The 14,692-nt window shown below is 45.9% G+C and overlaps 1 protein-coding gene across 1 annotated transcript in view; it reads left to right on the top strand.

Moving 5' to 3' along the window:
- Nucleotides 1-14,692, top strand: part of LOC147737980 (uncharacterized) — a 210,367-nt gene that overhangs the window by 111,523 nt on the left and 84,152 nt on the right. The window contains exon 6 of the mRNA XM_086950366.1: nucleotides 9,366-9,476. Within this exon, the coding sequence (XP_086806492.1) occupies nucleotides 9,366-9,476 (111 nt within the window). The remainder of the gene's footprint in view (nucleotides 1-9,365; nucleotides 9,477-14,692) is intronic.

Here is a 14,692-nt window from a genome sequence, read left to right as displayed (position 1 = left end):
CTGCCTAAAAAGCAAGGGGACAAAACCTTTCTTCCCCTATGCAGAGCCTGTGTGCCTTGCCGAGAAGTGTGCGGTACAAAAGGGGGTGGTGAATGACGGAGCATCTGAATCAATCAAACACTCACACCCAGTCAAAAGATCTGGGTTTAATCCATCACCGTTCTTTAGCCCACTCTGCCACCCCAGTTCAGACATGGCTATATGGAAATCAGTCTGACTCTGTGCCTCATGGGAACAGTCCAGCCCGAACTGCCAAGCCATGTCTTCCCTGAACCGGAAACAAGCTTCTGAGGACCGGTTTCTGGCATTCCAGCCGTCTTCAGCCCGGCTTGCTTGAATCCAGTGGCAAAGTGAGCAAGGGACTCATGTCTGAGCATACCCTGCCACACTTATGGCGGCCAAAAGTGGTACAAAAGGGGGTGGTGATGGACGGAGCATCTGAATCAATCAAACACTCACACCCAGTCAAAAGATCTGGGTTTAATCCATCACCGTTCTTTAGCCCACTCTGCCACCCCAGTTCAGACATGGCTGTATGCAAATCAGTCTGACCCTATGCCTCATGGGAACAGTCCAGCCCGAACTGCCAAGCCATGTCTTCCCTGGACCGGAAACAAGCTTCCGAGGACCGGTTTCTGGCATTCCAGCCGTCTTCAGCCCGGCTTGCTTGAATCCAGTGGCAAAGTGAGCAAAGGACTCACGTCTGAGCATACCCTGCCACACTTATGGCAGCCAAAAGCGGTACAAAAGAGGGTGGTGATGGACGGAGCATCTGAATCAATCAAACACTCCCACCCAGTCAAAAGATCTGGGTTTAATCCATCACCGTTCTTTAGTCCACTCTGCCACCCCAGTTCAGACATGGCTATATGCATATCAGTCTGACCCTGTGCCTCATGGGAACAGTCCAGCCCGAACTGCCAAGCCATGTCTTCCTTGGACCGGAAACAAGCTTCCGAGGACCGGTTTCTGGCATTCCAGCCGTCTTCAGCCCGGCTTGCTTGAATCCAGTGGCAAAGTGAGCAAGGGACTCACGTCTGAGCATACCCTGCCACACTTATGGCGGCCAAAAGTGGTACAAAAGAGGGTGGTGATGGACGGAGCATCTGAATCAATCAAACACTCACACCCAGTCAAAAGATCTGGGTTTAATCCATCACCGTTCTTTAGCCCACTCTGCCACCCCAGTTCAGACATGGCTATATGCAAATCAGTCTGACCCTGTGCCTCATGGGAACAGTCCAGCCCGAACTGCCAAGCCATGTCTTCCCTGGACCGGAAACAAGCTTCCGAGGACCGGTTTCTGGCGGTCCAGCCGTCTTCAGCCCGGCTTGCTTGAATCCAGTGGCAAAGTGAGCAAGGGACTCACGTCTGAGCTGCCACACTTATGGCAGCCAAAAGCAGTAGAAAAGGGGGTGGGGATGGACGGAGCATCTGAATCAATCAAACACTCACACCCAGTCAAAAGATCTGAGTTTAGTCCATCACCATTCTTTAGCCCACTCTGCCTCCCCAGTTCAAACCTGGCTATATGCAAATCTTGTCTGACCCTGTGCCTCATGGGAACAGTCCAGCCCGAACTGCCAAGCCATGTCTTTCCTGGACCGGAAACAAGCTTCTGAGGACCGGTTTCCGGCATTCCAGCCGTCTTCAGCCCGGCTTGCTTGAATCCAGTGGCAAAGTGAGCAAAGGACTCACGTCTGAGCATACCCTGCCACACTTATGGCGGCCAAAAGCGGTACAAAAGGGGGTGGTGATGGACGGAGCATCTAAATCAATCAAACACTCCCACCCAGTCAAAAGATCTGGGTTTAATCCATCACCGTTCTTTAGCCCACTCTGCCACCCCAGTTCAGACATGGCTATATGCAAATCAGTCTGACCCTGTGCCTCATGGGAACAGTCCAGCCCGAACTGCCAAGCCATGTCTTCCCTGGACCGGAAACAAGCTTCCGAGGACCGGTTTCTGGCATTCCAGCCGTCTTCAGCCCGGCTTGCTTGAATCCAGTGGTAAAGTGAGCAAGGGACTCACGTCTGAGCATACCCTGCCACACTTATGGCGGCCAAAAGCGGTACAAAAGGGGGTGGTGATGGACGGAGCATCTGAATCAATCAAACACTCACACCCAGTCAAAAGATCTGGGTTTAATCCATCACCGTTCTTTAGCCCACTGCCACCCCAGTTCAGACATGGCTATATGCAAATCAGTCTGACCCTGTGCCTCATGGGAACAGTCCAGCCCGAACTGCCAAGCCATGTCTTCCCTGGACCGGAAACAAACTCACCGGTTTCTGGCATTCCAGCCGTCTTCAGCCCGGCTTGCTTGAATCCAGTGGCAAAGTGAGCAAGGGACTCGCGTCTGAGCATATCCTGCCACACTTATGGCGGCCAAAAGCGGTTATAAAGGGGGTGGTGAAGGACGGAGCATCTGAATCAACCAAACACTCACACCCAGTCAAAAGATCTGGGTTTAATCCATCACCGTTCTTTAGCCCACTCTGCCACCCCAGTTTAGACATGGCTATATGCAAATCAGTCTGACCCTGTGCCTCATGGGAATAGTCCAGCCCGAACTGCCAAGCCATGTCTTCCCTGGACCGGAAACAAGCTTCCGAGGACCGGTTTCTGGCATTCCAGCCGTCTTCAGCCCGGCCTGCTTGAATCCAGTGGCAAAGTGAGCAAGGGACTCACGTCTGAGCATACCCTGCCACACTTATGGCGGCTAAAAGCGGTACAAAAGGGGGTGGTGATGGACGGAGCATCTGAATCAATCAAACACTCACACCCAGTCAAAAGATCTGGGTTTAATCCATCACCGTTCTTAAGTCCACTCTGCCACCCCAGTTCAGACATGGCTATATGCAAATCAGTCTGACCCCAGAGGTGTTGGCAGGAAAATGAACAATCCTTTCTCTGTGTTCCCTCTAACCCAGGTCTGGGGGTAGCTCTTATCCCTTTGGAATTGGAGGCTGCCTGACTAAGGGAACACAGAAGTAAGTATGGGCGAAATTTGCGAATTCGCGTTCCATGAATTCGCGCAAAATCGAATTCGCAATCTGCAAAATACGCGAATTCGTGGGAAATTGCGGATTTTTGTTTCTTTGGTTGTTCACGGGGTTTTTTTGCGTGTTCGCGGGGCTTTCTGCGTGTTCGCGGGCCGCTTGCATGGCGAAGTTATCTATACAGTTGTGTATGGGCACAGCACCCTCTGGTTCACCACTGCCACCCTCTGGTTCATCACTGCCACCCTCTGGTTCACCCCTGCCACCCTCTGGTTCACCCCTGCCACCCTTAGGTTCAGCACTGCCACTCTCTGGTTCACCCCTGCCACCATCTGGTTCAGCACTGTCACCCTCTGGTTCACCACTGCCACACTCTGGTTCATGACTGCCACCCTCTGGTTCATCACAGCACCTCTGGTTCACCACTGCCACCCTCTGGTTAACCACTGTCACCTTCTGGTTCTCCCCTGCCACCCTCTGGTTCACCACTGCCACCCTTTGGTTCATCACAGCACCCTCTGGTTCACCCCTGCCACCCTCTGGTTCAGCACTGTCACCCTCTGGTTCACCACTGCCGCCCTCTGGTTCACGACTGCCACCCTCTGGTTCATCACAGCACATCTGGGTCACCACTGCCACCCTCTGGTTAACCACTGTCACCCTCTGGTTCAGCACTGCCACCCTCTGGTTCACCACTGCTGCTCTCTGGTTCACCACTGCCGCCCTCTGGTTCACCCCTGCCACCCTCTGGTTCACCCCTGCCACCCTCTGGTTCACCCCTGCCACCCTCTGGTTCACCCCTGCCACCCTCTGGTTCAGCACTACCTCCCTCTGGTTCAGCACCGCCACCCTCTGGTTCAACCCTGCCACCCTCTGGTTCATCACTGTCACCCTCTGGTTCATCACTGTCACCCTCTGGTTCATCACTGTCACCCTCTGGTTCATCACTGCCACCCTCTGGTTCACCACTGCCACCCTCTACCAAGACCTTTTGTGACCCAGCGGCAGCACAAAAGATGTGCCATGGTGCTGGGTATTAACAACGTGACGATTCTGAGAGATGCGTCACGTTGTAAAGCCCTGCGCCATCAGGAGGCGTTCCGGCACAGGGGAGGGCGTTCCTGTGCAGGAACGCCTCCTAAAAGTGGCTGAGTGAAATCTACACTACACTCAGTCACTTTTAGGCCAATGCTGTGTCAAAACCTTGCGCCGGCTTGAAGCAGGCGCAAGCCTTGATGCAGCATTGGAGAGATAGGGCCCCCCCAGAGCATTGCTGGAGCTGCGTCGCAAGCGCGACGCAGCTCCAGCAATGTGGTGCTTTTACGGCACAGATACGTGACGCATCTGTGCTGTTTTTGCCACATGGTGCGCCGCATTGTAAATGCGGTGCACCATGGGTGGCGGAGCTGCGGCGCACAATAACTGGCGCATCCCTGGGGATGCATCAGTTATTGTAAATCTGCCCCTATACATTTAGCCAACGAGGGAGCACTTACTCATTAGACAGTAGAAAGTACTCCAGTTGAGTAGAGGTATTGCACAAAAAGGAGGCATCTTTGTGGACAAACACGCAGGGCAGGATTCATTCTGCCCCCTGTTAGATTCATTTTTGGTGCCCTTCTGCCCTCTGTTGGACTTGTTTTTCTCTTGTTTTTCTGCCCTTCTGCCCTCTGTTAGACTCGTTTTCCCCTTGTTTTTCTGCCCTTCTGCCCCCTGTTAGACTAATTTTTGTGCCTTTCTGCCCTGATAGACTCTTTTTTTGTGCCCTTCTTCCCGCTGTTAAACTCGTTTTTCCCTTGTTTTTCTGCCCTTCTGTCCTCTGTTAGACTGGTTATTTGTGCCCTTCTGCCCTCTGTTAGACTCGTTTTTCCCTTGTTTTTCCTGCCCTTCTGCCCTTTGTTAGACTGCTTGTTGTGCCTTTCTGCCCTCTGCATCACCACATCTTCACATAGCGCTACCCCAGCATCACTCAGCACCACCACATGTCACTCAGCACCACCACATTATCACTCAGCACCACCACAGCACCACTCAGCACCACCACAGCATCACTCAGCACCACCACAGCACTTCTCAGCACCACTCAGTGCCACCACATCATGACTCAGCACCACCACAGCATCACTCAGCACTGCCACATTATCACTCAGCACCACCACAGCACCACTTCGCCCCACCACAGCATCACTCAGCACCACCACAGCACCACTCAGCACCACCACAGCACACAGCACCACTCAGCACCACAACAGCACCACCACAGCACCACTCAGCACCACTCAGCACCACCACAGCACCACTCAGCGCCACCACAGCATCACTCAGCTCCACCACAGCATCACTCAGCAGCACCACTGAACCAATCAGCACCACCATAGCATCACTCAGCGCCACCACAGCATCACTCAGCGCCACCACAGCATCACTCAGCACCACCACAGCATCACTCAGCACCACCACATTATCACTCAGCACCACCACAGCACCACTCAGCACCACCACAGCACCACTCAACACCACCACAGCATCACTCAGCACCACCACATTATCACTCAGCACCACCACAGCACCACTCAGCACTACCACAGCTTCTCTCAGTACTACCACAGCACCACCACAGCGCCACCCCAGCATCAATCTGCACAACCATTCAACAACAACTGATTCAAATATGTTCTCTCAATGTTTCAAACTTCATTACAAATGTCACAAAAAGATGTTAATATTTCACTTCTGCTCTTGGATTTTCGTCACAATAAAATACACTGAACATAATCTTCACAAAAGTTATTTACAAAAGTTTAAGCTATTGCCATTATAAATTAAAATCACTTGTATTTAAGTATTAATTATTTAAAAAAATTAAAAGCCATTGTAATTTGTAATATCAATACAGCTAAGTCACGTAAATACAAAACATGTTGCATTACAAATGCTATAGGTGTCACATTTGCGAAAGTTATAACTATTTGCATTGTAAATGACAAAACTATTAATTTAGCTATTTTCAAAACCAACACATAAATACAAAAAAATTGTCATTTACAAGACCAATAGCTCAAACTTTCCTAATGCGAGCCCTATTGCATTGCAAATGCTTGTTTTTATATCTGTCAGTGCTTCCTGTTGAGGTTTAATTTTCGTGACAGGCGCCTCATTGCCTACTTGTAACTATTCTCTGACCCTGCTTCAAGGGTCAGAGCAGGGTCAGAGAATAGTTGCAAGTAGGCAAGGAGGCGTCAGGAAGCACTAACAGGCTTACAGCAGCAGGTGCCAAAGTTGAAGTTAATTTCTTTGTAACCCTTTTGTAAAAGGTTACAAAAAATTAGCTTCAACTTTTGCACCTGCTGCTGTAACCCTGTAAGTGCTTGGCTGAAAATTCTCCCCGCTGATTCGCAGATTTTACCGCGAATTTCGCGAGATTCGCGGAAAATCCGCAAATTCCACGAGCGGAACGAATTTTCAGCCCATGCTTACACAGAAGTGCCATGCCAAGGTGTCAGCTGACTTTTGTCTGTGGTAGGGTAAGACTCTTTGAAGTGAACTTAGTTCCTGGACAAACCTCCGATAGTCATTCTGCCAAAGGAACAGAAACACCAACCCACACCCAAGGCCTTTGTCCTGCAGGTGACCATCACAATGAACACATCGCTAGCTGGCTTGGGGGCCCATCGCAACAATATGAGAGTCCAATGTCTTTGTTCAATGTGTTTGGCCACCTCATTTCAGGCGTCTACGCATCCACCACTTGGAACTGTTAGCCATTTATCTAGCACTCTAGCTTTTCTCCAACAGATCCAAGACAAGGTAGTTGTGGTTTATACAGACTACACAGCCGTGTTCTACCTTCATAAACAAGAAGACACATTCGCACCCCACCTGTCATCCCTAGCACAACAGATTTACAGTTGCACCATCTACCATTCACCTCCTGGCACAATGCCTTCCGGAGTGGAGAACAATTTTGCAGGCCTGCTCAGGAGGACTCGGCAACAAGCCCACAAGTGGAAACTGCACCCGCAAGTCCTGCTTCATTACTTCCACAGGGGGAGCTCCCCAGACAAAGACCTTTTTACCTCCACAGAAAACGCGTAATGCTAAAACTTCGCCAACGGGTTTCTAAACACCCAGTCCAAGGGCAATGCTCTGTGGATGAACTGGCAACGGATCTTTGCCTACGCTTATCCTCATCTCCTCCTATTCTGTTTGGTGAGGAAGACAACCATGATTCTGAACCCTGCTAGAGCTATCCATTGTTCCACCTGAGGAGCTCCTCAACAGGCCAAACCTACTTCCTCAAGACCAAGGCAAAGTCCGGCACCGAGACCCCAGGCGCCTCAATCTAGTGATTTGGCTCCTGAGGTCCTAGAGTTCGGTTACCTTGGTCTGCTCCTGGAGGGCATGAACATTATAAGAGAGGCTCGTAGGCCCACCACACACTTGCTACACTGCAAAGTGGAAGTGTTTTGTGCACTACTGTATACCAGACAACATCAATCTGTCAACCCCTCCAGTGACATTATTTGTAACTGCCTACATCTTCAAAGAACAGATTTAGGTTGCACGTCCATCAGGGTACATCTAGCTGCCATTGCTGATATATGCAGAACAGAACATATTCTCCCCTCTTCCAAATCCCTGCTTTGAAAGCATTCATGGAGGGCCTTAAGTATGTAATTCCATCGCGAGTGCTCCCTTGTCCTGGTTTGGAACCTTAAAATTGTCCTTACTAGACTCCCAGGACTCCCTTTCGAGCCACTGCATCCTTGCCCCCTTCAGTTCCTAATCATAAGGTTTTGTCCAAAGTGCTCTTCCCTTTCCACCTTAATTCGTCTATATTATTCCCAGTGTTTTCCCTCAAAATGACTCTATCGCTGAAAGGGCACTCCACACACTTGACGTTAAGCGTGCTCTTTTGTATTACACAGTCAGGACCAAATCGCTGTTTGTATGTTTTTGCCAGCCTGATAATTCCATCCCATGTCAAAGGCAGTAATTGCCAGACCTGCTATACTGACACTAAAAGCGCCCTACCTTCCCGCCCCAGGCCACACTCCACTCGCAAACAGGGAGCTACCATGGCGCTTTTGGGCAGTATACCCTTTGCTGATATTGTGGAGCTGCTCTGTGGTCCACTCCGCACACATTTGCAAAACACTGCGGACGTTCAGGCAAAGTAGGAGGCTTGCGTTGGTCAAGCTGTCCTCAAGACATTGTTTCAGACCTTTGCACCAAGCACTGTCTAGCCACCTCTTAAGGGTGTACTGCTGTACAGTTGTTGCACAGCATGTGTTTCTACAGCCACTCATGCAATGAATAGAATATGTGCTTAGCCAGTAAGCATCTGTTCGATGCTTGTAGTGCTTTAGATTCACATGTGCCCACCCACCTTCCCGGAAGCCAGTGGGTGCTGCAGATATCTTTTAATTTTAATGTTTTTCTTTTCTACTTGCATGGTCACTTAACTTCTATATGCACTACTCCATACATATTCTTACCTGCTGGGCGAAAAGTAAATTAACAATGGAGTTAGTGACATGTCGGTGAGTGGCACATTTACCGCCAGAGGAGTTACTGAAACCTCAGGACTCAAAAACTTTCATCGAAGAAAAACAACTTGCAACATCTGACCCAAACACTAAATAGCAGGAGTATGTCCAGCAGGGGAATCTACAGCACTACATGCCAAGGACAGGTGCTTACAGGGTACGTTGCATTTTTGTTTCTGTATGTTACCCATATTTAAAAATACAGATAGGAAACATGATGATTTTCTGCCCATATTTATGTATAAAAATGAGATCAAACTGAAAATCGGGAGCACTAGTTATAATTATAATCTGCAGTGATTGGGTTTATGCCTCTCTGGGATATTCACATATACCTGTATTCTTTTTTATAACCAGCAGTTATTGGCATCATGACTCTGCAATATTCACATATGCAAACACACACGCATACACACACACTTTGATCTGTTTTATAATCAGCAGTTAGTGGGTTTAAGACTGCAATATTCACACACACACGCATACACACACACACTTAGCTCTGTTTTATAATCAGCAGTTAAGGGTGTTTATGACTGAGATATTCGCACATACATTGATTTGTTTTATAGTCTGCAGAATAGGGGTTTATGACTGTGATAGTCACCCACAAACACACACACTTTAATCTGTTTTATAATTATCAGTGATAAGCAGGAGTGCTCGTGTTTATGCAACTGTGGGATGTTCACCTACTTGTAGAACAATTGTATAACCAGCACATAGACGGGTTTCTGTCACATGATGAGCAGTTGTGGTGTTCATGCTTAACTGGAATACATGCCTACGCTTAGAACTGTTTTCTCATTTCAGAGCTTGTAGTCGGCAGTGGAGGTGCACCGGCTGGTGTTAATGCTGATGAAGAGACGCAGGCCAATGCTGTCCAGGCCTATCGAAGAAGAGAACGCTGGAGCAGTCCTTCAGGTGCAGACATTGTGCTATTTAGAATTGATTCAATAATCTGTGCAGAAGACAATTTAGAAGTCTTTTAAATTTGTATAGTGAGCGAGAACCAAGGTGTTCAATTGGACTACCCTTTTTAGCTCATACTTTTTCAAGGTGACTGGTTCTGATTCTCACACGTCAGCCTTTAGGAACGACCCGCTTGTTAGTACCAGTGCTACAATATATGAGAGGTTTAGTTAAGTGGCAGAGGAGCTAGGGGCCAGTTTATAATTCCAACAGATAGCAGGTGGGTTTACAATTGGAGACATGTTCCAGTCTCCTGGATGTGGCATCAGTGGTTTGTGCAGAAGTGTTGTGTGTGCACCCTGATAGTTCAGAGCGCTGCAATGTGAAAGCAATTGGTGGATAATGTTTCTGTTTAAAAGCCGGCATTACAACTCTTTATAATCTGCCTAGGTGCTTAGGGGCTGTACTAGATCGAGGTGCCCAATGTTGGTCTGCCTAGGCCAGACCTAACCCAAATTTGAAAATCCTAATGAGGATATTAGGGAAATCTGGCATGGATTTAGCCCTCGCGGATCAGTGCTGCTCACCCCTCCTTCAGCTATAGGTGAAGGTCACTGCTACAAAGAAGCGTTTGACGCGTTCTAGTTCGAAGAGATGATTTCCTGCTTTGTCCATCCTCACATGGATACTTCTGCAGGAGGGTTGTTCATGATGACAGTGACGCCTTTGAGGAATGGTTTTATTTGTTTACATATGTTCTTATTTGTTTACCCATAATAAGTGAGTTTTGACATGTGTTGTGTGCATTCTTAAACATAACTGGGAATTTCAGTGGTTTTCCACGTTTGAGCCTCAATCACAGCTTACCTTTTAACTGTGTTTTTTTTCCAGTGAACATAAATATATGCATGAACCTAGGATCCTATGACAACAACAGCGCTCACTCCAAGGTGCTCAGTTAATTTATTAGTGCCCATTCACTATCCAATTTGGTGATGCGGTTGGCACTATGGCCTCGGTCATGGATGACATTGGCAAACAATACATCACCACATATTTTTACACCAATGTAAAACATTTGAAACATACTATGTGTCCATCACACGAGCATCGAGGGCACCATCTTGGATGTCCCTGATTCACCGCGCCAGATTACTTCTCTCCATCTGGGGGTGATCAGCGTTCATGTCCCATACATTTTCCACTGCATACTTATTTTGGTTAAAAGGAGGACTGCTGCTAAATCAGTCAATGCATTAATAGATCTGCCTTGTTGAGTACAGGGATGACTCTTATCATGCCCCGTGGGCCAAGTCTACTGCCTCTCTTGTAGGGGAAACTTCTGTTAATCACATCTTAATGGATTCAATGCCAGTCCATACTTCTGGCTCAATAAATATATATGTGTGTGTTTGTATGTATAAATACACACACACACATATATATATATGCATTAATAGATCTGCCTTGTTGAGTACAGGGATGACTCCTATCGTGCCCTTGTGGGCCAAGTCTACTGCAACTGATGTAGGCAAAACGTATCTCAATCGGTTAAAAAGCTATTTCCCATGTTAATCACATCCTAATGGATTCAATGGCAGCCCGTACTGCTTGCTCAAAAAATATATATATATATATATGTGTGTGTGTGAATATATGTATATATATTACCTACTGGCGGTCGCCAGTAGGTATATATAGTTAGGATTTTTTCCCTATGGGATTTCTGAAAATTCTATGTCTAATAACTTTGGCGTTTGTGGACGGAATTGGCTGAAATTTTCTGGAAAATGGCACATTTTGTTTCTGAGCAGCTCCTGGAAAGTTGGGGGGGTTTTGGCAAGGGGGGGCTGAGATAAAAGGGGGGTCCCAAAACGCGTTTTTCCCATCTTAATTTCCATAGGGCGGTTGGCCTCACTTTTAGCCCGAACGGCTGAATGGATTTCCACGAAATTTGGGAAAATTGTAGGGACTGTTAGCCCGATGTGCCTTTGCTAGGTCTCAATATATGTGCTTCAGTGAATTTTGAGAAATTAACGTTTAAAACAAGATATATATCTGTAACAGCGCTCCGGGCAGCGCTCCGGTTCGCGAACTTTTCGCGTATCGGAACTTTGCGAAGCGAAGCTGATTGGCTCTCCGGTGTCTGTCAACATTCTAAACAGTCCAGAGCGGCCGCCATCTTGTCTCTCGGTAGGATCGAGAGACAAGAGGAGGCCAAAACAAAGGGGGAAATTACCATAAGGGGGCATAGTAGATCCTCGTTGACCCCCTAGGTTTTATGTGGAGGTTTTAAAAGGGCCCAGGAGGGTCAAAAAATTTTTTTTATTTTTTTTTGCGTGGTGAGCGCCAGGTTCGCGAACCGGAAAGCGTTCTGGGCAGCGTACTATAAGGATAAAAGAATGATAGACTTTTCTAATACTGTATGTTAATTGTTTGTTGTTTTTGTTGTTTTTTTTTGTTTTCTTTATTTTAAAAGTATTTTTTTTTTAATTTTGATTGTGTGTCATAATTCATTAAACTTTTAACATTCAATAAACATATAAAAATAAATAATGTGTCAAACAATTTTTGAATTAAGAAATTAAAATTTATTTTTCATTTTGTTTTTCAAAATTTAAAAGAAAATATAAAAAATCGTGATCATTTTTTTCTTCATTTTTTTGTAGAAAATCTACTGCATCTACGCATTGCACAAGTTCATTATTTATTGTGTCGTCGTAGAAATCCATGTAATCTTGTGTCTCAATTTTTTCTTCTGTTTCAGTTTTCATGTTGTTTTGTTGTTCTTCCATTTTCAATTCTGAAAAATGAATTTTTAAAAAATATATCAGTACAGAAAGGGCATTGTTGGGTTTCAGTACAGATTGGCAGTTTGGTTATTTATATAGTGTTTTTTTTCACAAAGAAAGGTGTCGCCTGCAATTAAGGTCTATTGCAGGGGGCCCCCTCCTTGGGCCTCCCATGGATGGTGTCAGGAGGTATAGGGGAGGGAGAAGGAGACGCTCCCTCAATTGCAAGGAGACCATTCACAGGCACTGAGGGGGCCCATTGTCCAGCATTTTTGCGCCCCCACAGTTTTAACTTTTAGACCACAATCAATTCTCACACCTATTAAGGTGTGAGATATGCATGTGGATTTAAAGTTAAAACTGTGGGGGCGTCAAAATGCTGGACAATGGGGCCCCCTCAGTGCCTGTGAATGGTCTCCTTGCAAGGGGCCACTTATGTAAATTGGAGGGGGCTTCGCGCACGTTCCTTTTTAGCCTATGGTCTTGCAAATTCTTGGAATGGCTCTGCCATAACTAAAACAGAGTAATCTATTTTTTTCTATAAGTATTACAGAGTGATAGAATATAATTCTCAGAAAATGTTTTTCTAATTAGGTTTCAGTACAGAACATACTTAAGTTTTATAAATAATATCTTACCTTTTAAATATAAGTTGAAGTTATCAGTTGATTTTTTGTTGTGCACTTCACGAAGTAGCAGTCAAAATGGCTGTGTTTCCTTCTCTTCCTTTATATATATTCAGGTATATAACCAATCAAATGTCAGGTAATAAAAGTTGAAAATGAAAGTAACATTTTCATTGGTTGTCAATTCCAACACTTCAGATGTGTTTTGTGAAGTAATTTACCTCACGGTACTTAGAGAGGTCTACAGGCTAAATGGCTAAATGAAATTTCAATCAAATTTGTGAAAATGAAAGGGATTGTTATGTAGTATGAGCTAATCTATATTTGGTGAGAGTGTCTCTAGTCGTTTTTCTGTAAATTACTTTCCCACCTTTTTTTAGGACCGCTTCCCGGAAAGCGGCTCGGTTCGCGAACCTTAAGCGTTACGGGAGTCCACCATTTTGTGTTTCGGTCGCATTAAGATACAAGATGGAGGGCAAATAATGTTTAGAATGGGTAGAAGGGGTCATGGTAGACTTATCTTGACCCCCTAGGTTTTCTGAGGGTGGCTGAGGAGGCTTATATGTGCGGAAAAAAAACATTTTTAAAAAAAATTCCGCAAGGTTAGCTTTCGGTTCGCGAACCGGGTAGCGGCCCGGGGAGCGTATTTTGTGGAAAATTAGTGAAAAAAGTTAGAAAAAAATAATAATTGTGAGTGATCAGATGAAGGGTAGCTCTGAGAAGAGCTTTTGGGTTTATGGTACATTTAGGTACTTATAAGTAGGTACCACTGCACAGTCTTAAATTCAGAATGAAAATTCTGTTGCCCTCATCTGAGAAGTGAACTCCATCTCCTCTGTAGATATCTTGCATGTAGTAACGCAAGTTATTGTTGTACAAGGAGCCCATTCCATGGTCTCTCATGAAAGCTGAAACAGATTTGTTTACATGCTTCCTCGCTTTCTCAATTTGTGGACAAAATTGGTTGGACCACCTCCATTTCTGTCTTTGGCATATATTGGAATATACCAAGGCAGTTTGAGGAAAAAGTGCCATTAATTGCTCAAAGGTGTCCTTTAAAAGCATTTCCAGACCTACCCCAGTCAAAGTGCCCAAATCATTACCTCCACAGTGCACAATTAACAGGTCAGGTTTTGGCAAATGCATAAAGGTTTTCACCAATGGTATCAATTGGTGACATTTTAATCCTCTTTGGCCCAACCACTTAATTTCCACATCTTGTAAATTGAGGTTAGGTAAATTTCTGTTCTCAGCATACCTTTGAGCCCAGTGGATGTAACTATGTCCAACAATCCAGAAATGAAACATGGTGGGAGAAGGTTGTGCTGCAGTCAGATGAAGTGTGGTAATGAAAGGGCAGTTGAAACAGTAGGAGTTTGTAAAGAAAAAAAACTGTGGATTTCCAATGCTAATGATTCATTAGCAGTGATTGGTGCATTTCCATTTCTGAAAACAGAAAGTTAGGGTGCATGGATGTGTTCTTTGAAAGATGTAATTTGAATGGTCAAGGAAGAAACATTTAATGAAAGATTGCACTGGATACGCAGGTGCACTGAGAGTTCAGAGTTCAATTGAAACATTGTTGTGTGAATTTGCAAACATGAGAGGTCTTCCAGGAGGTGGTTGCTATGGAAAAAAGGCAGAGAGGGCAGAGGGGGGAAGGGTTTTGATTTGAAAAAAGTGAGGGAAGAGTTATGATTGGCTAATATGAGAGATATGTGAAATGAATATCTGTATTTCTGTGCTTTCAATAGCTGCAGCCTCTGGAGTGCATCCTTTTTCTTCTGCTGAAGACAATTTGGTGTATTTC

Source organism: Lissotriton vulgaris, chromosome 1_1 (assembly GCF_964263255.1).
Source record: "Lissotriton vulgaris chromosome 1_1, aLisVul1.2, whole genome shotgun sequence".
Taxonomy (NCBI): domain Eukaryota; kingdom Metazoa; phylum Chordata; class Amphibia; order Caudata; family Salamandridae; genus Lissotriton; species Lissotriton vulgaris.
Note: the sequence above shows the minus strand (reverse complement) of the source record. Positions and strands in the feature narration are given on the sequence as shown.